Genomic DNA, 25,516 nt, shown 5'->3' with positions numbered 1-25,516 from the left:
CGTAGCTTCCTAGTCATAGGTCTGGAGTTGGGTGCTTGTGTTTTGTTTATATCATGTTAATTATTCTTCTAACAATTTTTAAAATGCATATCCCCTGGCAGTTTTGTACAGAAGCTTTTTATATCCAGAAACGGAAAGTGTATGTAGTGTTGTAAAACATAAGTTTTAAAATGTACTCTTAATTTAAATATTCCACAGAAAGGCTGATTCTGTTCTGTGTTTTGGCAGAAATCTTGATGTAGGTTGGGCTAGTTCTCTCAGGCTGCACCCTTCTAAGCAACGCAGTTGGCTAAATCCTCTAGCATAAGCGGGAAGTGGTCTCCCTGGTTTCAAAACTAGTCACAGGATTACATTTAGGTACTTTCCAGCGTGTATTGCGTAATGTTGTTTGTGGCAGCCAATGTGAGATCTGCAACTTCAGTGACAGCTGTTCTTGCTGTGAAACTGCTGGGTGTAGTAGGAAGCGTATTAGTCTGTTGAATTCTTATGTGCTTACTGGCAACTACTGGCAAACCTTAATTCAGTTCACTTTAAAAAAAAAAAAAAAAAATCCATTTTGCTTTCAGTTTTTGGATGAGGACTATTATGTGGTCACAATTAAACTCCGTGCGTTGTTGTAAGTATAAACATTGTTTAATGTCCTATTTACCCTATGTTATTTAGAACAGAGAAATGGATTTTGGAAAGTCTAATGGAGATTGCTTGCATGTGTTTTTTAAAATAACTTTGCTTGTTACATTGACTTCCAACGGTGGCTATGGAAACTTTCAAAAAAACAGGTTGAATTTTGCAGAGTAGTTGAAATGTGACTTTATTATATAGTGTTTAATTTTGACAGTGACTTGCTGCTACCGAGGTAGCAGTGATGCTCCTTTAGCTGTCTGGAAAATAATATTCTGTTCAGTGAAGTTAGTGGATAATCTGCCAAATAACGTTACCTTGTGCAGGTTGATAGTAAGATGGTAGAAATCCAGTGTGCTTAATACTAGAGCAAAGAACCTATTCCAATTTATTGAAATAAAATGCAGATACATGATTTTACAAGCAGATTCTGCCTGTCTGTTAGGGATGCCATCAACAAAGTGTGACAGGATAAGTATGACACCGGAAGTGCATGCTACACAAAATGATAACTCTGCCACTAGTTGATTTTGAGTGGTGTTGCTTACAGTAACTAGGAGAAACTGATTATTCATCTGTCTACTGTTGAAAATCTCTCTGTCTACCCTCAGTCTTTCGCTCTGTTATTTCCCCCTCTCCCCCCGCACCCCTCGCTCTTCCGTTTTTCTTTGCCTCTCTCCCCATAGCTATAGAACATAAACAAAAGCTGCAGCAGTAATTTATCTAACAGTTAATCCATGATATCTGGTAGCACAGTGGTTAGCATTGTTGCTTCACAGCGCCAGGGTCCCAGGTTCGATTCCCGGCTTGGGTCACTGTCTGTGCGGAGTCTGCACGTTCTCCCAGTGTTTGCGTGGGTTTCCTCCGGGTGCTCCGGTTTCCTCTCAAAGTCCCGAAAAACGTGCTGTTAGGTGAATTGGACATTCTGAATTCTCCCTCTGTGTACCCGAACAGGCGCTCGAGTGTGGCAACTGGGGGATTTTCACAATAACTTGATTGCAGTGTTAATGTAAGCCTACTTGTGACAATAATAAAGATTATTACATTATTATGGTATGGGATCATGAAAAGCCTCCATTTTGTTTGCAATGCCTGCCAGTTGTTTTTGGCCTGTCATTCTGTGCTGTTCCGGGCTCATTCTTCATTGTAGGTTAGTTGGCATTTTTAGTTACTAATTCAGTCCTTTTCCTGTCGATGTTTTTCTTCCAAAAGAGTTTGCTCATTCCTGAGGCAGCCTACCTTAACTCTGCAATAGACTGACTTCCAAATTACACCATTGACCCATTTTACAGAAGTAACTTCATTGCTCCATAGCTGTGACTTTGTTGTACTAATTGAGTAAGGGAAATTAATAATGGGAAGTGGACAACTTTCCATTTTGACCACAGGCCCAAATATTTTCTACGTTTGGTGGAAGTTACACTGAAGTTACAACAGGAAAAAGATGGAATGTTACTATCAGCATCAAGCAGTCACAGCTCAATAATAATAATAAAAGGTGGAACAGGTGAAGAACAGAATCTCCGGTAAAGGCCGACTCTGTCCACATCGAATGTCCATCTATAGCTTTCCACTTGGGCTACTTGTATCATTGCCATCCTAACTTGACGTAGGCTGGAGAATGAACTTGGGGCTTTTAAGGTCCAACTACCCGCTGATGAAACTAACTGTTCCAATGCAGAATGCTCAGATATAAGGGATTCCACTCCCTCAACATGCAGTTGGTGTGATCAATGTCTCATGCAAATCAGTGTCAAGTATCCTGGCAGCATCCATGATGACTTCGGTCTGTAGTAGTTTGTGGTGCCATTTGCATTTGGGTCACCATGACAAACCAGAGGGTGACTATTGAGTGAGAGGACTATTTGCTGACCCCATGGCTCATTGAGTCCATACACACATGAGCAGCATGGATATAATGAAAGATAACTGCCACAGAAAATGTGGAAGAGCAGACATTTAGAATGCTTAATCAATGCTGTTGCTGCCTGGGTTGCTCTAGCGGAGCCCTACAGTACTCAGCAGAAAGAGTTTCAAGATTTGTCATGGTTACATAACTTCACCATTATGGGGGCACAATTCTTACTATATAACAGCAAGGAGGGGGAAGGGAGGATGCAGCCAACACTTTCTGGCTAGGCTGTTTGTGTTGCCTTGTCTGACTGATAGCAGTGAATGTAACTTCTATTTTCATAGGCCAAAATTGCTCTCTCTGGTATTAACTATCACAACATCTTGTTAGCAGAACGTTGAATAAAATCCACTACGAAAAGACTTTCTGAATTAAATGTATGAATCAAACCATTCCAAATTACATTAAAAGTCAATTGTCCATGCTTGTGCAAATGCTTGGTATTTATTTTCTGTGTGCTCTTGGCTCGGTCGCTTAATTAGCAAACTCCTGCAAAAATTCCTGAATTCAAATCTCTGTGCAGTCTTTCTTTAGTTAATACAATTGAGGCACGTGGAATAGGAAGGTCAGTGCCAGTTTAAATTTTTTAAAAATGTACATAAATATTGGATATTGGAATACAGAGTAAAATTTGTCGATGATTCCAAACTTGGAGGAGTGGCAAACAGTGAGAATTATGGCAATTGACTGCAACAGAACAAACAGTCTAATAATAATAATCGCTTCTTGTCACACGTAGGCTTCAATGAAGTTACTGTGAAAAGCCCCTAGTCGCCACATTCCGGCGCCTGTTCGGGGAGGCCGGTTTGGGAATTGAACCCGCGATGCTGGCTTTGCTCTGCATTACAAGCCAGCTCTTTAGCACACTGTGCTAAACCAGCCCCTGTCTTGCAGAACCAGTCTTGCTGAATCAGCAAAAAAGCGGCAGATGGAATTTAATGCAGAGAATTGTGAGGTGTTGCATTCGGACAAGGGACAGGAAGCATCATTATAGACTCAAGGGTGCAATTTCAAAGAGTTTACAGGGACAGAGGTACCTGGGAGTTTGTGCCTGTATCTTTGAGGATCAAAGGACGTATTGAGAGAGCAGTTAGCAAAGCATTTTGGGGCCTTGGGCTTCACAAATAGAGGCATTAAGTCCAAAAGCAGGGAGGCTATGCTGACCCTGTATAAAGCTCTAGGTAGGCCAGCACTAGAGCATGGTGTCCAATTCTGGTCACTGCATTTTAGGAAGGATGTGAAGGTCCTTGAGGTAGTAGAAGAGATTTACCAGAATGGTTTCCGGGATGGGAGATTTTGGCTAAAAGGTTAGGTTGTCGAAGCAGGGGTTGTTCTCTTTGTAGCAAAGCAATTTATAGGAGATATGATAGAGGTGTATAAGATAACAACACGTTTGGATAAGGTCAACAAAGAAAAACTAGCTGATGGTGCAAGGACTAATATCACAGATTTAAGGTTTTAGACAAGCGATGCAGAGGTGTGTGGGGAAGTACTTTCTCATGTAGCAATTGGCCAAAACTGAGAGTTGTTGCCTATGTGAATGGTGGAAGGGATATTTGTGGGAAATAAACTTGGCTACAGGGGTGGACCACACGGTGAATGGAACTGAATAGGTTACTCTACAGAGAGCCGGCATAGAGTTGATGGGCCGAATAGTTTTCTTTATGCCATAAAGATTGTAGAATGCTTCCTTGCCCTGATGCTCCTGCACAGTGATATCCCAGTGGTTGTCATATGGATAGTGAAAAGCTGCTGATTTTCAGTGGGGAAAACTGAAAATAGCCTTGCAGAAAGATTTATGCAGCTTGGCTTCAGATTGCACTACCTCAGCATGGGCGACAGCAGTTTGGGTTGGCTGGCTGACGGGCAACAGTGGTGGTGTTAAGAATTGGGGAAAATTTAAGATTAAAAAGTAAAACGGAGTTGATTAGAGGCGGATGTCTAGAGAAATGATGAGATGCAAATTTGCCCATCAGTGGAACGTATTACATATGTGATTAGGGAAAACAATGGGACTATCGAGGTGGTAACTTCAAAGTGGAGAGATAAGGAAATAGATCGGTACCTGCCATAAGCCAATTCCACAGGGTGAATAACATCAAAGGGAAGGAAACTGTATAACTGTAGAACCCTAACTAAGGAAAGAGGGAGAGAGGCTGCTGATCTCAGAACTGCCTCAGGTTGCAGTTATAACCTCCTGAAAGAAGCGGCCATTTTCTGCCTTTGTTGAACCTGAAGCCCATTTCCCAGATTGGCCACCATAACCTGATTGTGATAATTATTTGCTGTATTTAGCTCATAAAGTTACTTAAAATTGTATGTTTGGGAAAAGGGGTGTGCTAGAGTTCCGGTAAATATAGGTAGTTGGAGACCAATGGGTGGTTTCATGTAAAATGTATTTGTGTATAGTCCCCAGTATACTTAATTGGCATTGTGTATTACAGTCCTTTGTGTCGTGTACATTTTGTCTACCCTTTAAGTCAAATATTCTTTATTGATTATCACACAACAGCTGAACTGTTCCTCACTGGGTTATACACCGTTCCTCACATTGCATCAAAATAAACACATACACCACTAGGAACTGGTGTTCCAAGTTACCCTTCTGGGTTTTGGGATACCCTCGCATTTAACACCAGCGTGGTTTGTTACAGTGGGAGGAAGGAAATTGTCATCTTGAAAGCGATACCTGCTCCAATATGTCACTGCTACTCCCATAGATTCTGCTGCAGCTACTGTAGTCGTGTGTTCCAGGGCAGATTGCTGTGATACACTGCAAGACCCTTTAAATACTGGCATCCACAACTCTGGCAGCAATCTGAACCTTTGTGGCAACAATTTAAGCTTCCGTCAGAGCAGACTGGACTGGCATGCCAACAAGTTGGGCTTGCACAACTTCAGTCTGAACTTCCACTGCAGTGCCTTGACGTTGGATAGTTTCTGCCTGTGTTGCAGTGAAAGCCGAGACATCAGCCATCAGATGCTGCATTTTGGATGGGTCCACAAATGCTCTCATAGAGTTGGCCACCTCTTTCATGTTGCAGAGGATAACCTGCAAGCTCTGTGTAAAGCCCTTTTCTTAGTGCTGGACTCAGTCATGTTCTTTGATATTAATTGCCGATGATACCAACAAATCTATAATATACCATAGAAATAACATAGAATTTGCAGTGCAGAAGGAGGCCATTCGGCCCATCGAGACTGCACCGGCTCTTGGAAAGAGCACCCGGCCCAAGGTCAACACCTCCACCCTATTCCCATAACCCAGTAACCCCACCCAACACTAAGGGCAATTTTGGACACTAAGGGCAATTTATCATGGCCAATTCACCTAACCTGCACATCTTTGGACTGTGGGAGGAAAACGGAGCACCCGGAGGAAACCCACACACTCACGGGGAGGATGTGCAGACTCCGCACAGACAGTGACCCAAGCCGGAATCGAACTTGGGACCCTGGAGCTGTGAAGCAATTGTGCTATCCACAATGCTACCGTGCTGTCCAAGCATATTATTGTACATATCTCTCAGCCAACATCTGCAGGCTGCCCCATCAATGTTTTCATGTGACTCTTCCATAGAAATTAAATGCCCCGCCTCACTTTGCAGTTGGCTGACACCTGTGTTACCCTACTGCCTGCCCTTGCCACAGCCGCGCTGCTTGACACCATGTGCAAATATCACCTTTTAAGATAACCTCTTGGGTATGCAACATGTCCGAGCTGGTGACTGCAGCTGTGTGAGTAAGTAATGGTGTTTCTTCTTTATGACAGTCTTCCTACTCTCCCACCTCTCTTTTCACCATTGCTTTGCCTGGCCGCTATTCTTGTGTATCAGAAATGTTAAAGGTACAAGGGTAGAATTGCAATGAGGGGATGGGAGAGAAAGTAAGAGGTACATGTTTAGACCATCTGCAGCTTATAAATCAGAAGAGATTGTGGGATGTGGGGGAAGTTGGACGCAAGAGGAGGTTGGAGTATAATTCAGCTTCAGAAGTCCAGTTCTGCCATTGGCTGTAGTCAGTCTTGGCCACTTCAATGTTAACAAGTACCACCTCTTCCATAATAGTAAAGGCAAGGAGCCATTCCTGTTCCCTGCTGGCCTGGTGCTGCTGCCTCTGGTTTGGTGCTAACTTGTCCTACAAGGGAAAGGAAAGTCTGTCGGTAAGTGTGCTATTCTGTTTTTGGGTGATGTGACTCATGGTTAAATAGCTGACAATGTGTGCAAGTTGTGAGTTGTAGGTGTGGGAGGCTTGTAGCAGGGCTCAGTGTGTGTGAGTGAGATGAAACTGAATATTAGCAATGACGTTAAAAACAAAATGCTCAGCAGGTCTGGCAGAATCTGTGGAGAGAGAAACAGAATTAACGTTCAGAGTCTCTGGGGCTGCACGGTGAGGCAGTGGTTAGCGCTGCTGTCTCATGGCGGCTAGGACTCCGATTCGATCCTGGTCCCGGGTCGCTGTCAGTGTGGAGTTTGCGCATTCTCCCCAAGTCTGCGTGGGTCTCGCCCCACAACCAAAAATTGTAGGTGAATTGTCCATTTCAAATTGCACCTTAATTGAGGAAAAAATAAATTGCGTGCTCTAAATTTAAAAAAAATAGAGTCTAATATGATTTCTTCAGATCTCATATTGGACTTGAAACTTTAGCTCTGTTGTGCCTCCCTCCACAGATACAATGTCAGTAGGAAACATGTTAGAGTCTATAATGAAATATGTGGAGGATCCATCGGTGGGATCCTCCTCTTTGCCGGCAACGCACTCACGCCTGTGGATTTCGCGACAGAGTGGGTCTGCCCACAATAGGAAACCCCATTGGCCAGCTGCTGAGACAGAAAATTGCAGCCGGCGGGGGTGCACTGCACCAGAAAAGGGGTGCGCGGGACGGATAATCCCGCCCGTGATAACAGGACCCTTAAAAATAACATCAACGAGATTAGACGAAGTGAAAGAGAAACCGTGTTTGATTTGACAAAGTTTTTAAGGATGTAACTGGTAAAATAGATGAGGGAGAACCAGTGATTGTGGTGTATTTGGATTTTCATAAAGCCTATCTGCCATACAATAAGAACAAGACTGATCTGTGACCGAACTACATATACCCACCTTCGTCTTATACCCTTTAATATCTTTGGATAGCAAAAATCTCTCTATTTCAGATTTTAAAATCAACAAGTGATCTGGCATCAATTGTAATTTGCAGAAGAGTTTCTGACCTCTCCCATCCTTTTTATGTGGAAGTATTTTCTAATTTCACTCCTGAAAGGCCTGGCACTAATTTTTAGACTGTCCCTCCCGGTCCTAGGCTCCCGAACCAGGGACATCATTTATTTCTATTTTCTTTATCTGTTAATTTTTCTTAATATCTTGAAACATTTGATCAAATCACCTATTAATTCTTCTAAATTCCAGGGAACACGACCCCTATTTGTGCTTGTAATTTAATTCTCGGAGTTGTAATTTAATTTTCGGAGTCCAAGTATTATTTGGTATACCTCCACTGAATTCCCTCCCAGGCCAATACATCCTTCCTCTGGTGTGGTGCCTACTTCTGCACTCCGTACACTAGATACAATCTAATCAGCCTTTTGCAGAGCTGAAGCCTGACTTCTCCCCCTTGTATCCTAATACTCTAGAAATAAAGGCCAGCTTTCCACTAGATTTTTCAACCATTTTCCATAAATCAGAAATTATATCTAATGTGACTATGGCAAAGGTAAATCATTCCCCCCTCCTCTTTGATCTGTCTACTGCCTTTGACATGGTTGACCACACCAAGGATCTGTTGGTGACACTGTCCTATTTTTCATCTACGTATTGTCCCTCAGCAATGTTACCTGAAAACACAGCCTCAGTTTTCAGGTGTACGCTGATGGCACCAAGCTCTCTGGCACCATTGCCTCTCTTGACTCCTCAACTGTTGCTAATTTATCAGGCTGCTTGTCAGCATCCATTTCTGTTCTGAATGAACAGAAATTTTCTCCAGTTAAATATTGGGAAAATTGTCTTTGGCCTTGACTATAAACTTCATTCTCTGGTTACTAATCCAGCCCTCTCCCTGGCAATTGTCTGAGGTTGAACCAAACTGTTTGTAAACTTGCTGTCATATTTGACCCTGACAACAAGCTTTTGACCACACATCCATGCCATCAACAGGGGCTGTTTAGCACAGGGCTAAATCGCTGGCTTTGAAAGCAGACCGAGGAGGGCCAGCAGCACTGTTCGATTCCCGTAACAGCCTCCCCGAACAGGCGCCGGAATGTGGCGACTAGGGGCTTTTCACAGTAACTTCGTTTGAAGCCTACTTGTGACAATAAGCGATTTTCATTTCATTTCATTTCAGCAAGAACGCCTACTTCCTCCTCTGTCACATTGCCCAACTCTGCCTCTGCTTCAGCTCATCTGCTTTGAAACCCTCATTCATGCCTTTGTCACCTCTTGACTTGATTATTTCAACACTCTGATGGCTGGTCCCTCCCATTCTACTATCCATAAACTTGAGGTAATCCAAAACCTGGCTGCATGATCCTTAGGCTCACTTGTGTGATTTACCATTCCACCCGCGTGTTCACTGACCTACATTGGCTCCCTCCAAGTAAATCAGCACCGCAATTTTAAAATCTCCATCTCCTTTTCAAAACCTTCCATACCCTCGCCTCTTCTTATCACGAAAACTCCTCCAGCCCAACAATTCTGAGACATCTGCACTCCTCTAATTCTGACCTCCTGCTCCACTGTTGGTGGCCATGTACTCGGTTGCCTAGGCCCCAAGTTCTGTTATTCCCTCCCTAAACCTGACTGAAGTTTTACCTCTTTCCTCTTTTAAGATTCTTCACAAAACCCACCCATTGACCATGCTTTTGACCTTCTGCTCTTATATTGGCTTATGTGGCTCGATGCCAGACTTGCTTTGTAATGCTCCTATGAGCATTATTACACCTAAAGACACTTTGTACCTGTTATGACATTTTAATGATGTATGTATGTCAACCTTTTCTGGTCACTTTGTACTTCCACTACTAGCTTTTCACCATTTAGAAAGTAGCCTGTTCCACTAAATCCAAAGTGGGTGACCTCACATTTGTTATAGTTTTGCCACAATATTTTATCAATATTGTTTTCTAATCACTGCTTGCTTACAATACTGCCTATTTTTCTGTCACCAGCAAATTTGACTATGTTGCTTACTATCTCATCATCAAGTTGTCAATAAATATGGTGAATTGTTGAGGCCCAACGTAAATGCAGAATGGAGGACACCATTAGTCACGTTCTTCTTATCCCTTTCACTGTCCCCTGCCACTTAATAAATTTTGTAACTGGGTCAACGATCTGCCTTCAATTCCATGAGCTTCAAATTTAGTTAAGGCTCTCTCTTATGAGGGATTTTATTAAATGCCATCTAGAAATCCATATAAATGACATCCATAGACATTCCCCCACCCACTACTTTAGTCACCTCCTCAAAAAATTTGATTAGACTGATCAGGCCGGATCTACCCATTACAAACCATTTTGCCTGTCTCTGATCAGCTATAAACATCCAAAGTGTCCAGTTTCACACTCTTTGATTATAGACTGCAGCAATTTCCCAACATTATACGTTAATCTAACTGCTCTTTTATTCCCAAATTAAAAGGTAAAATATCTTTCGTATTGCTGAAAAAAAGAGATGTCAAAGCTTTTCATCTTGCACTTATCAGGACACTTTACAAGAATGCCAGTATAAGCGGAAAGCAACAATTTATACTGTATGAGAAGAGAATGATGATTGGTGGACTCTGGTTGCCATGGAGAATGCACCAGTTGATGTTGACTGACAGATAACTGCTAAGCATGGTTTCAAATTTAAATCAAGCAGCTTGACCCTGATTGGTCAATCATTGAATGGCTGCTTATTTTGTTGAGCTGAAACAAGTGCACTGTGTGACTGCCTGTCGTCACCTTTCATAAATAGTGTGCATAACTTTCACATTTAAAGGAACTTTTCCAATAGGAAGATTATTGTTGGTGCATCTGCAATACTTCCTTTAAAATCCTGGAAAATGTGGGTATTTTGTTCATTTCTTGATCGGCACCAACTGGTTTTTATGAGCTTTTATATCTTCACTTGAATGTTGTGAAAATGGGGCTCCAGCAAATACCCACAGCCTCTGAAAATGTTTTGTATTGTGTCTATCTGCTGTCAATCTTGAGGTCTATTGGAAAGGTGCTTGTTGTGCACAACTTTGCTATTTACTCTTGATTCCTGTGAAAAATGGGCATTGTGCCTTTCTACAATTGATTTTCTACTGAGACACCTATGCTAGCACCTCCCTTTCCTCATACCCTGAGTCCTTGCAGCCAGCTTCAGCCTAAAGAAGGGATTCTCAATGCTCTTGTTAAAAAGAGATGATCTTAGCTTGTGTACAAAAACAACCTATTTGACAACAATTATATTCATATAGTGCCCACAACATAAGATAGCATCCAAGGCAAGTCACCGGAAGATTATATTAAAAAAACTGAGATTGATCCACATATGGAGCTGATAGGCGAGATGACTAAACGTTTGGTCAACGAGAAAGACTTTAAGGAGGAAAGAAGAGTAATGATGCAGAGGGAAGGATTTCAGAACATTTGTCTTGGAACAGAATCATTGGCAATCTAGATGTGCGAGACCCCTTGTGGATGAGCGACCATAATATAATAGAATTTTCCATCAAGTTGGAGAGTTAAGTAGTTGATTCTGAGACACGGGTCCTGAATCTTAATGAATAAAGGAAACTACGATGATATGAGGCATGAATTGGCCATGATCATTTGGGAAGCGTTACTTAAAAGAATGACTGTGGATAAGCAATTGCAAACATTCAAGGAGTGCGTGGGGGAGCTGCAACAATGGTTTATTCCTGTCTGGCACCACAGTAAAACTGGAAAGGTAGCCAATCCATGGCTTGCAAGGAAAATTAGAGATAGTATTTGATCCAAGGAAGAATCATATAAATTGGCCAGGAAAAACAACAGGTCTGAGGATTGGGAGCAGTTTAGAATTCAGCAAAAAAGGACCAAGGGAATGATATAAGAAGGGGAAAATAAAGTACAAGAATAAGGTTGCAGGGCACACACAAAAACTGACTGTAAAAATTTGTACAGGCACGTGAAGAGAAAAAGATTGTGAAGACAAATGTAGGCCCCTTGCAGTCAGAAATGGGGGAATTTATGATGGGGGCGGGGGGGGAGAGAGAGCAACGAAATGGCTGAGCAACTAAATGCATACTTTGGTTCTGTCTTCACAAACAACACAAATAAGATACCAGAAATGTTGGGGAACGCAGAGTTAAGTGAGAGGGAGGAACTGAAAGAGATCAGTATTAGTAGAGAAATGGTGTTGGAGAAATTAATGGGATCGAAGGCCAATAAATCCGTAGGGCCTGAGAATCTCCATCCCAGAGTACTTAAGGAAGTGGCTCTAGAAATATTGGATGCATTGGTATTCATCTTCCAGCATTCTATAGACTCAGTCAGAAGTCCACTATTTAAAAAAGGAGGTGGAGAGATAACAGGGAATTATAGACCAGTAAGCTGGTAGTGGGGAAAATTCTAGATGCCATTATCAAAGATTTTATAGCAGAACGCTTAGAAGACAGTAGGATCGGTAAGAGTCAGCATGGATTTATGAAGGGGAAATTGTGTGACAAATTTACAGTAATTCTTCGAGGATGCCCTAAGAGGCAGCACGGTAGCCTTGTGGATAGCACAATTGCTTCACAGCTCCAGGGTCCCAGGTTCGATTCCAGCTTGGGTCACTGTCTGTGCGGAGTCTGCACATCCTCCCCGTGTGTGCGTGGGTTTCCTCCGGGTGCTCCGGCTTCCTCCCACAGTCCAAAGATGTGCAGGTTAGGTGGATTGGCCATGATAAATTGCCCTTCGTGTCCAAAATTGCCCTTAGTGTTGGGTGGGGTTACTGGGTTATGGGGATAGGGTGGCGGTGTTGACCTTGGGTAGGGTGCTCTTTCCAAGAGCCGGTGCAGACTCGATGGGCCGAATGGCCTCCTTCTGCACTGTAAATTCTATGATTCTATGTAATCGAGTTGATGAGAAGAGCCAGTGATGTAGTTTATTTGGACTTTCTGAAGTCTTTGGACAAAATTCCGCATAAAACATTAGCATGTAAAATTCAAGTGCATGGGATTGGGATGGTGTATTTAGATGGATAGAAAATTGGTTGGCAGACAGGAAACAATAGGAATTAACAGGTCGTTTACCAAGTGACCGGCAGTGACTAATAGGGTACCGCAGAGATTGGTGCTCGGACCCCAGCTATTCACAATATATAAATTGATGATTTAGATGAAGGAACCAAATATAATATCTCCAAATTTGCAGATAACACAAAGTTGTGTGGGAGGGTGAGCTGTGAGGAGGATGCAGAGATCCTTCAGTGTGATTTGGACACGTTGAGTGAGTGGGCAAATGAATGGCAGATGCAGTATAATTTGGATAAATGCGATGTTATTCACTTTGGTAACAAAAAAAGGAAAGCAGACTATTATCTGAATGGACATAAATTAGGAGAGGGGACCGGAGCGTCCTTGTGAACCAGTCACTGAATGTAAGCAGACAGATACAGCAGGTGGTAAAGAAGGCAAATGGTATGCTGACCTTCAGAGCGAGAGGATTTGAGTAGAGGAGCAGGGATGCTTTGTTGCAATTATACAGGGCTTTGTTGAGGAATATTGTGTGCCGTTTTGGCCATCGAGGTAGTCTGGCGAAGGTTTACCAGACTGATTCCTAGGATGGTGGGACCAATTTATGAGGAGAGATTGAGTCGGTTAGGATTGTATTTGCTGGAGTTCAGAAGAATGAGGGGGGGATCTTATAGAAACATATAAAATGCTAACAGGACTACACAGGTAGATGTAAGAAGGATGTTCTCAATGGTGGGGGAGTTCTGAACCAGGGGTCACAATCTGAGGATACGGGGTAGACTATTTAGGATAGAGATGAGGAGAAATTTCTTAATCTAGAGAGTGATGAACCTGTGAAATTTGTTACCACAGGAAGTAGTTGAGGTCGAAACATTGTATGTTTTCAAAAATCAATTAAATATAGCACTTAATAATAGTAATAATAATCGTCATTTTTTATTGTCACAAGTAGGCTTACATTAACACTGCCATGTGAAAAGCCCCTAGTCGCCACATTCCAGGGCCTGTTCACGTAATGAGCTGGTACGGGAATTGAACCCACACTGCTGGCCTCGCTCTGCATTACAAACCAGCTATCCAGCCCACTTAGCTAAACCAGCTCAACTTGGGGTGAAGGGGATCAAAGGATATTGGGGGGGGGGGAGGCGGGATTAGGCTATTGAGTTGGATGATCATAATGAATGGCGGAGCAGGCCCAAAGGGCCAAATGGTCTCCTGTTGCACCTATTTTCTATGTCTGCGGCAACTGAAGGTATGATTAACAGTGATGGCGTGAATTGGAGTACTGAAACTAATATCTCTAAAGATTGTACGGTTGGAGGAGATTACAGAGATACGGAGGGATCTTGAAAATAGGATAAAAATATTTAAAATTAAGCTGTTGCTTGACCAGGAGCCAGTGTAGGTAAGCAAACACGGGTCATGTTGTAAGGTAAGGCACAGGCAACAGATCTTTGGATAGCCACATCTGGAGGTAACAAGGAATGAAGTTCCAGCAATAGGGACAATGTTGTGGACGAGGAAATAGGTGGTTTTTCCCCTCCTACGGCAGCAGCACACTATCGGTGCACGCATGCCTTTTGTAGGTCAGGAAACTCCAGTTAACTATTTCAAAATAAAGTATTTCCCTGATTGCCCAGTCAGCCAAGAGTAAACACAGACTTTTGCATACAGAAGGTGTGATTTCTCTTTGGCTTGATCTTTTTAGAATCATACAGTAGAGTTGGAGTTACAATAAATAAAAAATATATCCCATTCCAGTATTTGACAACACAATTAAATTTTACAATATTTAATTTTTTTCTATTTCTAAATGAGCATTTTGGAGGGCGACCTTGATTACGGCAAATCCATGGGTGATTGATTTAGAAATGAGGTTGACAATGTCATCGGGGTGGGTTTCTGCAGTTTGGAAATGTCTTTACAGCAAGGGAGAACGAGGAATCTGTTTGACTACTGACATTTGTAACCTGCTGCTGATGGGCTATGTTCTGCGTATTTACTGTAGCTGTGTTGCCATGGAAAAGTGTTGGGGGTGGATTCCTAGGATCCCTAAACCTTTGAGAGATTCTGCCTGAGAATCACAGAATGAATATAATCTGATATGGCAGGGTAATTCAGGTGTGAAGTGGCATAGAGGCGAGGGGTTCACCTGACAGCTGCCTGGTAATGTGGCCAATAGAAAGATTGAAGAAAACATATTCTAGCTGAAATAAGCATGCTTTAGAGTTGTGTGGAATTTATCTTGGAGCTAATCTGCCTATTTTCTGAGAGTCGGTTTACGTTAGTGAAAAACATTTGGATGTTTGGTCTTCACAGTATCACTGATATTCACAGGTGATGCTGATAGCTGGGCCACAGCTATTTTGTCTCTAATTTTGAACAGTCCGATCAAATACGTTTGAGGACATAAATGTATTGGGTTTTCTGTTTACAGCTGTGTCCACATATTGTTTGACGTGAGCGATTTGCATGCCAATTAGAAGCATCGGTGTGTATATTTTTTTGTACTTCCCTGTTTTGTGTGTGTCTCTTGTCTCTTTCTGCATCTGACTGTTTTTGTGTGTTGTCAGATTAATCCTCTGTCTCTGTGTCCGTCTGTTTTGCTGTGTGCGAGTGGGTGTTTGCCTGTGCCTGTTTTTCTGTGCATCTGTCTATTTCTGTGCCTTCCTTTGTGTGTGTGTGTGTGTGTGTCTGTGTGTGTATGTGTGTGTGTGCGCGCGCGCCTGCATTTGAATGTTTCTAGCCCTGTTTTTCTCAATTTGTATGTCAGTGTTTCTATCTCCCTGTCCTGTGTTTTTGTATACATCTATTTCTCAGCATTTGTGTATACCTGTTGGGTATTCTGCAACAACTGATGGACCATTACTGAGTTGATTCAGATGGACACAAATCCTTTTAACATTATAATAGTTTGTCTTCTCAATGGCTGTGAGCACAGGTAAATATTAAAAGCATTTTAATTGAACATCAGGGATGCAGATCGCTAATACTGCTATTGCAGTACTAGCAGAAGTCTTCATAGCACCTAGGGTTTGAATGAGGTAAGCATAAATATTTTTATTACTGCATTTCTCCCAAGATGTTGTGCAAGATGAGAAAAACCCCATCATCTTAACCCTAAGTTGTTCCAGAAGTTTGCCTTGTGTTTCACAAATAACCTTGATATGTATAAGTGAAATTCCAAAGATATTTGTTTGTTGCCTGCCACTATACAAATTTGGCATTTTCAGTCATTATTTTTCCGTTTAGTCATTTTTTTTAATGACCATTATAAATCAGAATGATGTCTACAACTTCTGTGAGTATAATTGTGAATTGCATATCTTTACGTATGTTATTTCCGAAAATCTCACTTGTACCCAACTCCCAAAACCCATGAGGATCAGATAATGTGTATAATAAATGTGTATAATAAACAATTCCACCAACATTTAGAAGGGATTTCCAGTACTTAATACATGTTCTGCAGGACATGAAGAAAAACAGTGCAATCTTGATGTGTTATTTACCTCATCGGGAAGATGCAGTCGATCACCACGATGAACAATTTGTTTTCAAATGAATGTCACTAAACCCATTGTTTTTAGTGCTCTTGCTGCCTGCGTTCTATTCATTCCTGACCTGTATTACACATGATCTCTAGCAATGTAAAGGATAGACAAAATACTTCCATGGTTTTTATAAGAACCCGAGCAGTTGAGAACTGCAGAGGCAGGTCTTTTGCACAGTAGAAATACTTGCAGATGTTCTTGTAATGAAACTGGTTCACAGAAAGGTGTAATTGGGATTCTTGTGGCATTATATAACAGATGATGGTTGTATATTTCAAAAACTAAGGCAATCGTCCATATTGGAGGTATCAATTGCATGATCATGACCTTTTTAAAATCATAGAATAGAGTTGGAGTTACAATAAATTAAAAATTGCACAATCTTTGTAGAGCATAGGACATTGAATTTCTAAGTAGGAAACCAGGGCTTGAAAAAATGAATGTCTGGGAGATGAGTGTCAAAGCAGTTAAAACATTTGCCTGAAATTCCGTTCCTTTGTGATTTTAGCAGAGGTAACAATCCCCCATTTGTTTTAAATGGGTCACTGTCTCCACTAAAATAACAAGCTTCAGATGAAGGCATAAAGTATACAAAGATGGCTAGTTTTGGAGATTCTCTTTTAAAGGCTTCTCTTTAGAATTGCTAGTTTCTATTAAAGACAGGAGGCGGGGGGTGGTGTGAGCAGAGAAGGGACATTTTGGAACTAGTTATACTTTTAAAAATTATTTTTGATAGCATCCTCCCGAACTAGGAGTGCCACAGTTTTAACATAAATCCTGCCAGTTTTTACAGAAATGTACAGTCTGAGTTTCCAGATGCTTACACAGACTAGTGTTGCAATTTTCTCAATCATTGATCTTTCATGCCCTATAGGGGAATGAGTTTCACATTATGACTTTGAATAAATGCAATTGGGCAGGCTTTGCAGTATTGCTTCAAAGTCATTTCTTAAAATATTTTTAAATAAAGTTTTTGTGAAATTTCTTCTATCAACACAAATTCAGGATGCATGACCAGGAACACTAAATTATTTCTGCACTTACATTTAAATGTGAAAATATGTGCCATGTTTCTGGAAGAGTTTGTATTTTGAATGTATTCATATCCTGTAAAGCCACAGTCAATGGATAAATGGAGTGTTGGATAGATGCAAAAAGGGGAATAAGTGCTGCTCCTGTGGAGTCAAAAGGTGCTTACAGGTACAGTGTCTCAATTCAGACTCTCTGAAAATGGGCAATTTTTAAGCTGCAATGCGTGAATTTTAATTATTAATAAATGCGGTAAATAACTTTGGATTGTTGGGTAAGCACTGTATTCGCGTGGTGGTGCATGATTAGGTATTTGCTTCATATACCTATCTTTTCCTATGCTCCAAGAGACCCTGAGCCCTTCAGAAGCCCCGACCCCAAAACTGGCAAGATCCAAAATCTGACACTGACCTGTTGCCGATGTTTCAGGTTTTGAGATACTGTGCATGTCCTGCAGATAGGCAGAGCTATAGTCAGACTTCATTGGAATATTTGGGAGTATACCCCTCCACCATTTTAACTAATCTAACTAGTCTGAAGTCAGTCAGGGAAGGCTGCCAAACTCATTGAAGCAGAAACCTAATTTTGATGTGTTTCGATCCTTGTGGAGACGATGCCTTTTGAAAAGAAATTTGAACTTCCAGTGCGTGACTGCAATTATTACTCCAGCTTTCAAGTTTTTATTTTCTCTAACAAAAATTAAACCTTACTTCAGTCGTCAACTTGTATGCTAAACGACAGAGAAAAGTCCCGATTTAACATTTACACTGACCGAAAATCTCTGCTGTGGTTATACTTGATTCTTCATTCTCCAGGAACTAGTCGAGAACATATTCATACAAATATAAAAATTAGGGGACAGTAGTCTATTTGTCCCCTCGAGCCTGCTCCGCGTTCTGATAAGATCAGAGCTGATTTATTGTGGCCAGAGTTCCTGTCTATCCCCCTTTGACTCCCTTGTCAAGGAAGAATCCATCAAATTTGCTTTAAAAATGGCTCGGCCGCCAGTGTCCTGAGGAATGGAATTCCACACACTAATGACTCTTGGAGGAAAAAATGTTCTTTCCCCTCTGTCTTAAATGGAAGACTTATTATTCTTAAACTGTGCCCCCTAGTTCTAGTCTCTCCCATAAGGAGAAACATTCTCAGCTTCCACCCTGCCAAATTCCCTCAGGATCTTGTGTTTCAATAAAATTATCTCTCATTCTTCCAAACTCCAATGGATACAGGCCCAACCAGTCTAACCTTTTCTCATAAATGTATGCGGAGTATATATGGGATGGTTTTCTAGGCTGTTGCCAATTTTGATGAGTGGAATACTATCCCACTAGCGTCACTAATAACTGTTTGCCAATTCTGCACCGGAGATGCCAATAATGTTGCCCTTTTTAATACTGAGTGATATTGCTTTTCAGAGTCGCCAGGTATCAGATGATACCACCACAAGGTTCAACCGGATATTGATCAAAGACCCAACAACCAGTCAGTTAGTTCAAGTTCAGTAATAGTTTATTTACACACAAGATTAACTTAAACTTGCAACATAAAAACACTACAGGCTAAACTACACCTAACACTACAACAACCTGTACTTAACTTTCAGGCACCCGGCTTTGGCAGAGGAACAAGGTCTTTATTCGGATCTGGAGTGGCTGGATCTGGAGAAGTAACTTCGGTTCTGCTGGGCTAATTCGTCTGGTAGTGATCGTTGATCTTGAACTTCCTCCTGGTCGTGGTGCTGCAGTTGGCTTCAAGTATAGGCTGGGCCGAAGAGTGCCGGTGTGCCAGAGCCAAAAGAGAACGAACACATGGCAGTGTCTCTCCTTATCCTTTGGGGGTTTTCTGCTCTTTTGGGCGGTCCTTAGCTTTGACCCAATAATTCGGCAGGCTTCGATCACTGCCTTCGATTTGAACCAATAAAGGGGCGGGTGCCTTGATGGCTGGGCGTGTCCTGAGCGGTCATTGACCTTGGCTGTTTGGGCTTCCTGGGTGAAGGGAGTGGCACTGATGTGTCTGGAATTGTATCTGATACCCGAGTACCAGTCCTTTGTCCTGGGGAAATGTGTCATTAGAATGCAAATCGGCTAGGGGTTTCGATACTGTCTGGTTCTCTGTTAACAAATATACATTCAGGCTCTGAGTTTGCCTGAATCCTGTATTGGCCATATTTCCCTTGAGTCTTTGCAAGTATCCATGTTTACTTTGTAAGTGGCCATCCCAGATGGCTACAAGACCAGTATGTTGAGGAATCAACCAGGGAACAGGCCATCTTGGACTAGGTGTTGTGCAATGACCAAGGATTAGTTGGCAAACTAGTTGTGAGAGAACCCATCCTTGGGGGTGATTCATTCAGGAATAACTGGAGGCAGGAAGGGTCCCAGAGGAATGGAAAGTGGCTGATGTAACACCACTGTTTAAGAAGTGAGGGAGGTAGAAGACGGGAAATTATAGGTATGACTTTAGAGTCCATTATTAGAGATGAGATCACGGAGTACTTGGAAGTGCATGATAAAATACGACTGAGTCAGCACGGCTTCGTCAAGGGGAGGTCATGTCTGACAAATCTGTTAGAGTTCTTTGAGGAAGTAACAAGGAAGTTAGACAAAGAAGAACCAGTGGACGTGATTTATTTAGATTTCCAGAAGGCCTTTGGCAAGGTGCCGCATAGGAGACTGTTAAGTAAGTTAAGAAACCATGGTGTTCAGGGTAATATCCAGGCATGGATAGAGGATTGGCTTACTGGCAGAAGGCAGAGAGTGGGGATAAAGGGGTCTTTTTCAGGATGGCAGCCGGTGACTAGTGGTGTACCTCGGGTAGGTGCTGGGACCACAACTTTTCACAATATACAATATATATTAATGATCTGGAAGAAGGAACTGAAGGCACAGTTGCTAAGTTTGCAGGTGATCCCAAGATCTGAAAAGGATAGCTAGTATGGAGGAAGCAGGGGCTTCAGAAGGACTTGGACAGGCTAGGAGAGTGGGCAAAGAAGTGGCAGATGTAATACAATGTGGAAAAGTTTGAGGATATGCACTTTGGAAGGAGAAATGGAGGCATAGATTATTTTCTAAATGGGAAGATGCTTAGGAAATCAAAAGCACAAAGGGATTTGGGAGTCCTTGTTCACGATTCTCTTAAGGTTAACGTGCAGGTTCAGTCGGCAGTTAGGAAGGCAAATACATTGTTAGCATTCATGTTGAGAGGGCTAGAACACAAGACCAGGGATGTACTTCTGAGGCTACATAAGGCTCTGGTCAGACCCCAATTTGGCATTTGGAGTATTGTGAGCTTACTGAAACTTACAGGATACTGCGTGGCCTGGATAGAGTGGACGTGGAGAGAATGTTTCCACTTGTTGGAAAAACTAGAAGCCGAAGACACAATCTCAGACTAAAGGGACGATCCTTCAAAAGAGCGATGAGGAGGAATTTCTTCAGCCAGAGGGTGGTGAATCTGTGGAACTCTTGCCGCAGAAGGCTGTGGAGGCCAAATCACTGAGTGTCTTTAAAACAGAGATAGATAGGTTTTTGATCAATAAGTGGATCGGGGGTTATGGGGAGAAGGCCAGGAGAATTACTCAGAATTTACAGTGCAGAAGGAGGCCATTAGAGAAAAGTAGCAGCCATGATTGAATGGAGGAGCAGACTTGATGGGCCGTGTGGCCTAATTCTGCTCCTACGTCTTATGGTCTTATGGTGACCATAATATTGTAGAATTCTTTATGAAATGAAAATGAAAATTACTTATTGTCACGAGTAGGCTTCAAATGAAGTTACTGTGAAAAGCCCCTAGTCGCCACATTCCGGCGCCTGTTTGGGGAGGCTGGTACGGGAATTGAACCGTGCTGCTGGCCTGCCTTGGTCTGCTTTCAAAGCCAGCGATTTAGCCCTGTGCTATCAAGGTGAATGGTGAGGTCGTTGATTCTGAGACCAAGATTCTGAATCTCAATAAAGGTAACTATGATGGTATGAGGCATGAGCTGGCTATGACGGAGTGGGAAACGCTACTGAAAGGAAGTACAGTGGACAGGCAATGGCAGGCAACCAAGGAACGAAGAGGTGAACTCCGAAAGTTGTTTATTCCTGTTTGGCGCAAGAGTCGAAAGACAACTTTGGCCAAACCATGGCTCACAGGAAATTAGAGCTAGTATTAGAATCAAAGAAGAGATACACAAATGAGCAAGAAAAAGCAATATCTCTGAGGATTAGGAACAGTTTAAAATTCAGCAAAGGCAGACCAAGGGATTGATTAAGGAAAGAAAAATGCAATTTGAAAGTAAAGTAGCGGGGAGCATAAACACTGACAGTAAAAGTTTCTATAGGTATGTAAAGAGAAAACGATTAATAAAAACTAATGTAGGCCCCTTACAGTCAGAAATGGGGGAATTCATAATCGGGAACAAAGAAATTGCTGAGGAACTAAAGGAAGACATGAATAATGTACTGGAAGTTCTGAGAAGCAGAAGTTTTAGTGAGGAACTGAAGGAAATAAGTATGAGTAAAGAAATGGTTTTGTGGAAATTAATGGGATTGAAGTCTGCCAAATCTCCAGGGCCTGATGACCTTAATCTCCGAGTACTTAAGGAAGTGACCCGAGAAATAGTAGATCCATTGATGGTCATTTTCCAAAATCTTTTGGACCTTTGGACTCTGGAATGGTTCCTACGATTGGAGGGTAGCGAATGTAACCCGGCTATTCAAAAACGGAGGTAGAGAGAAAGCAGGGAACTACAGACAAATGAGCCTAACGTCGGTAATAGGGAAGTTAAAACATAGAACATAGAACAGTACAGCACAGAACAGGCCCTTCGGCCCTCGATGTTGTGCCAAGCTTTGTCCGAAACCAACAGCAAGCTATCCCACTCCGTCATTCTGGTGTGCTCCATGTGCCTATCCAATAACCGCTTGAAAGTTCCTAAAGTGTCCGACTCCACTATCACAGCAGGCAGTCCTTTCTACACTCTAACCACTCTCTGAGTAAAGAACCTACCTCGGACATCCCTCCTATATCTCCCACCCCGAACTTTATAGTTATGCCCCCTTGTAACAGCTCCATCCACCCGAGGAAATAGTCTCTGAACGTCCACTCTATCTATCCCCCTCATCATCTTATAAACCTCTATTAAGTCACCTCTCATCCTCCTTCGCTCCAATGAGAAAAGCCCTAGTTCCCTCATAAGACCTACCCTCCAATCCAGGCAGCATCCTGGTAAATCTCCTTTGCACCCTTTCCAATGCTTCCACATCCTTCCTATAATGAGGTGACCAGAACTGCACACAATATTCCAAATGTGGTCTCACCAGGGTCCTGTATAGTTGCAGCATAACCCCAGGGCTCTTAAACTCAAGCCCCCTGTTAATAAACGCGAACACACGATAGGCCTTCTTCACGGCTCTATCCACTTGAGTGGCAACCTTCAGAGATCTGTGGACATGAACCCAAGATCTCTCTGTTCCTCCACATTCCTCAGAACCATGCCGTTGACCCTGTAATCTGCATTCAAATTTGTCCTACCAAAATGAATCGCCTCGCACTTATCAGGGTTAAACTCCATCTGCCATTTTTTGGACCAGCTCTGCATCCTATCAATGTCTCTTTGCAGCCTACAACAGCCCTCCACCTCATCTACTACTCCACCAATCTTGGTGCCATCAGCAAATTTACTGACCCACCCTTCAGCCCCCTCCAGCGGGGGGATCTTATTGAAACATATAAAATTATGAAGGGAATAGATAGGATAGATGCGGGCAGGTTGTTTCCACTGGTCGGGGAAAGCAGAACTAGGGGGCATAGCCTCAAAATAAGGGGAAGTAGATTTAGGACCGAGTTTAGGAGGAACTTCTTCACCCAAAGGGTTGTGAATCTCTGGAATTCCTTGCCCAGTGAAGTAGTTGAGGCTCCTTCTTTAAATGTTTTTAAGAAAAAGATAGATACCTTTCTAAAGAATAAAAGGATTCGGGGATATGGTGTAAGGGCCGGAGAGTGGAGCTGAGTCCACAAAGATCAGCCATGATCTCATTGAATGGCGGAGCAGGCTCGAGGGCCCAGATGGCCTACTCCTGTTCTTAGTTCTTATGTCCTCCAAGTCATTTATAAAAATCACAAATAGCAGAGGACCCAGCACTGATCCCTGTGGTACACCGCTGGTAACTGGTCTCCAGTCTGAAAATTTTCCATCCACCGCCACCCTCTGTCTTCTATGTGATAGCCAATTACTTATCCAATTGGCCAAATTTCCCTCTATCCCACGCCTCCTTACTTTCTTCATGAGCCTACCATGGGGAACCTTATCAAACGCCTTACTGACATGCATGTATACGACATCAACTGCTCTACCTTCATCTACGCTAACCCTAACTTAGTTACCTCCTCAATGAATTCAATCAAATTTGTGAGGAACGACTTGACCTTCACGAATCCGTGTTGACTATCCCGGATAGCTGCATCTTTCCAAATGGTCATTAGTCCTATCCCTCAGGACCCTTTCCATTAACTTACCGACCACCGAAGTAAGGCTAGCCGGCCTATACTTACCAGGGTCATTCCTATTCCCTTTCCTGAACAGAGGAACAGCATTCACCACTCTCCAGTCCTCTGGCACTATCCCCGTGGACAGTGAGGACCCAAAGATCAAAGCCAAAAGCTCTGCAATCTCATCCCTTGCGTCCCAAAGAATCCTAGGATATATCCCATCTGGCCCAGGGGACTTGTCGACCCTCAGGTTTTTCAAAATTGCTAATACATCTTCCCTCAGAACATCTACCTCCTCCAGCCTACCCGCCTGTATCTCACACACTCATCCTCAAAAACATAGCCCCTCTCCTCAGTGAGCACTGAAGAAAAGTATTCATTCAACGCCTCTCCTATCTCCTCTGACTCCATGCACAAGTTCCCACTACTGTCCTTGACCGGCCCTAACCTTACCCTGGTCATTCTTTTATTTCTCACAAGAGTTAAAAGCCTTGGGGTTTTCCTTGATCCGACCCGCCAAGGACTTCTCGTGCCCCCTCCTAGCTCGCCTAGGCCCTTTTTTTTTTTTTTTTTTTTAGCTCATTCCTTGCTACCTTGTAACCCTCGAGCGACCCAACTGAACGTTGTTTTCTCATCCTTACATACGCTTCCTTTTTCCTCTTGACAAGACATTCAACCTCTTTTGTGAACCATGGTTTCCTCACACGGCCATTTCCTCCCTGCCTGACAGGGACAGACCTATCAAGGTAGGTATGCCTTGTGGATAGCACAATTGCTTCACAGCTCCAGGGTCCCAGGTTCGATTCTGGCTTGGGTCACTGTCTGTGCGGAGTCTGCACATCCTCCCCGTGTGTGCGTGGGTTTCCTCCGGTTTCCTCCCACAGTCCAAAGATGTGCGGGTTAGGTGGATTGGCTGTGATAAATTGCCCTTAGTGTCCAAAATTGCCCTTAGTGTTGGGTGGGGTTGCTGGGTTATGGGGATAGGGTGGCGGTGTTGACCTTGGGTAGGGTGCTCTTTCCAAGAGCCGGTGCAGACTCGATGGGCCGAATGGCCTCCTTCTGCACTGTAAATTCTATGAAATCTATAAGGTATTTGTTCCTTGAACAAGCTCTACTTTTCATTTGTGCCTTTCCCTGACAGTTTCTGTTCCCATCTTATGCTCCCTAATTCTTGCCTAATCGCATCATAATTACGCCTCCCCCAATTATAAACCTTACCCTGCCGTATGGTCCTTTTCCCCTCCATTGTAATAGTGAAAGACACCGAATTGTGGTCACTATCTCCAAAGTGCTCTCCCACAAACAAATCTAACACTTGGGCCGGTTCATTACCCAGTACCAAATCCAATGTGGCCCCACCTCTTGTCGGCCTATCCACATATTGTGTCAGGAAACCCCCCTGCACACACTGTACAAAATCTGCCCCATCCGAACTGTTCGACCTATAGAGGTTCCAATCAATACTTGGAAAGTTAAGGTCACCCATGACAACTACCCTGAGACCTCCACACCTATCCATAATCTGCTTTGCAATATCTTCCTCCACATCTCTATTACTATTTGGGGGCCTACAGAAAACTCCTAACAACGTGACCGCTCCTTTCCTATTTCTAACTTCAGCCCATATTACCTCAGTAGGCAGATCCCCCTCGAACTGCCTTTCTGCAGCCGTTAAACTATCCTTGATTAACAATGCTACTCCTCCATCTGGAGTTAATTATCAAGGATTTTGTAGCACCGCA

The 25,516-nt window shown here is 42.7% G+C and overlaps 1 protein-coding gene across 1 annotated transcript in view; it reads left to right on the top strand.

Moving 5' to 3' along the window:
• The first annotated feature begins 540 nt into the window (after nucleotides 1-540).
• Nucleotides 541-25,516, top strand: part of hivep1 (HIVEP zinc finger 1) — a 287,398-nt gene continuing 262,422 nt past the window's right edge. The window contains exon 1 of the mRNA XM_072509568.1: nucleotides 541-616. Within this exon, the coding sequence (XP_072365669.1) occupies nucleotides 574-616 (43 nt within the window). The 5' untranslated portion in view covers nucleotides 541-573. The remainder of the gene's footprint in view (nucleotides 617-25,516) is intronic.

The sequence above is a fragment of the Scyliorhinus torazame genome, chromosome 6, assembly GCF_047496885.1.
Source record: "Scyliorhinus torazame isolate Kashiwa2021f chromosome 6, sScyTor2.1, whole genome shotgun sequence".
Lineage (NCBI taxonomy): Eukaryota > Metazoa > Chordata > Chondrichthyes > Carcharhiniformes > Scyliorhinidae > Scyliorhinus > Scyliorhinus torazame.
This window is presented reverse-complemented; position numbering and strand designations above follow the sequence as displayed.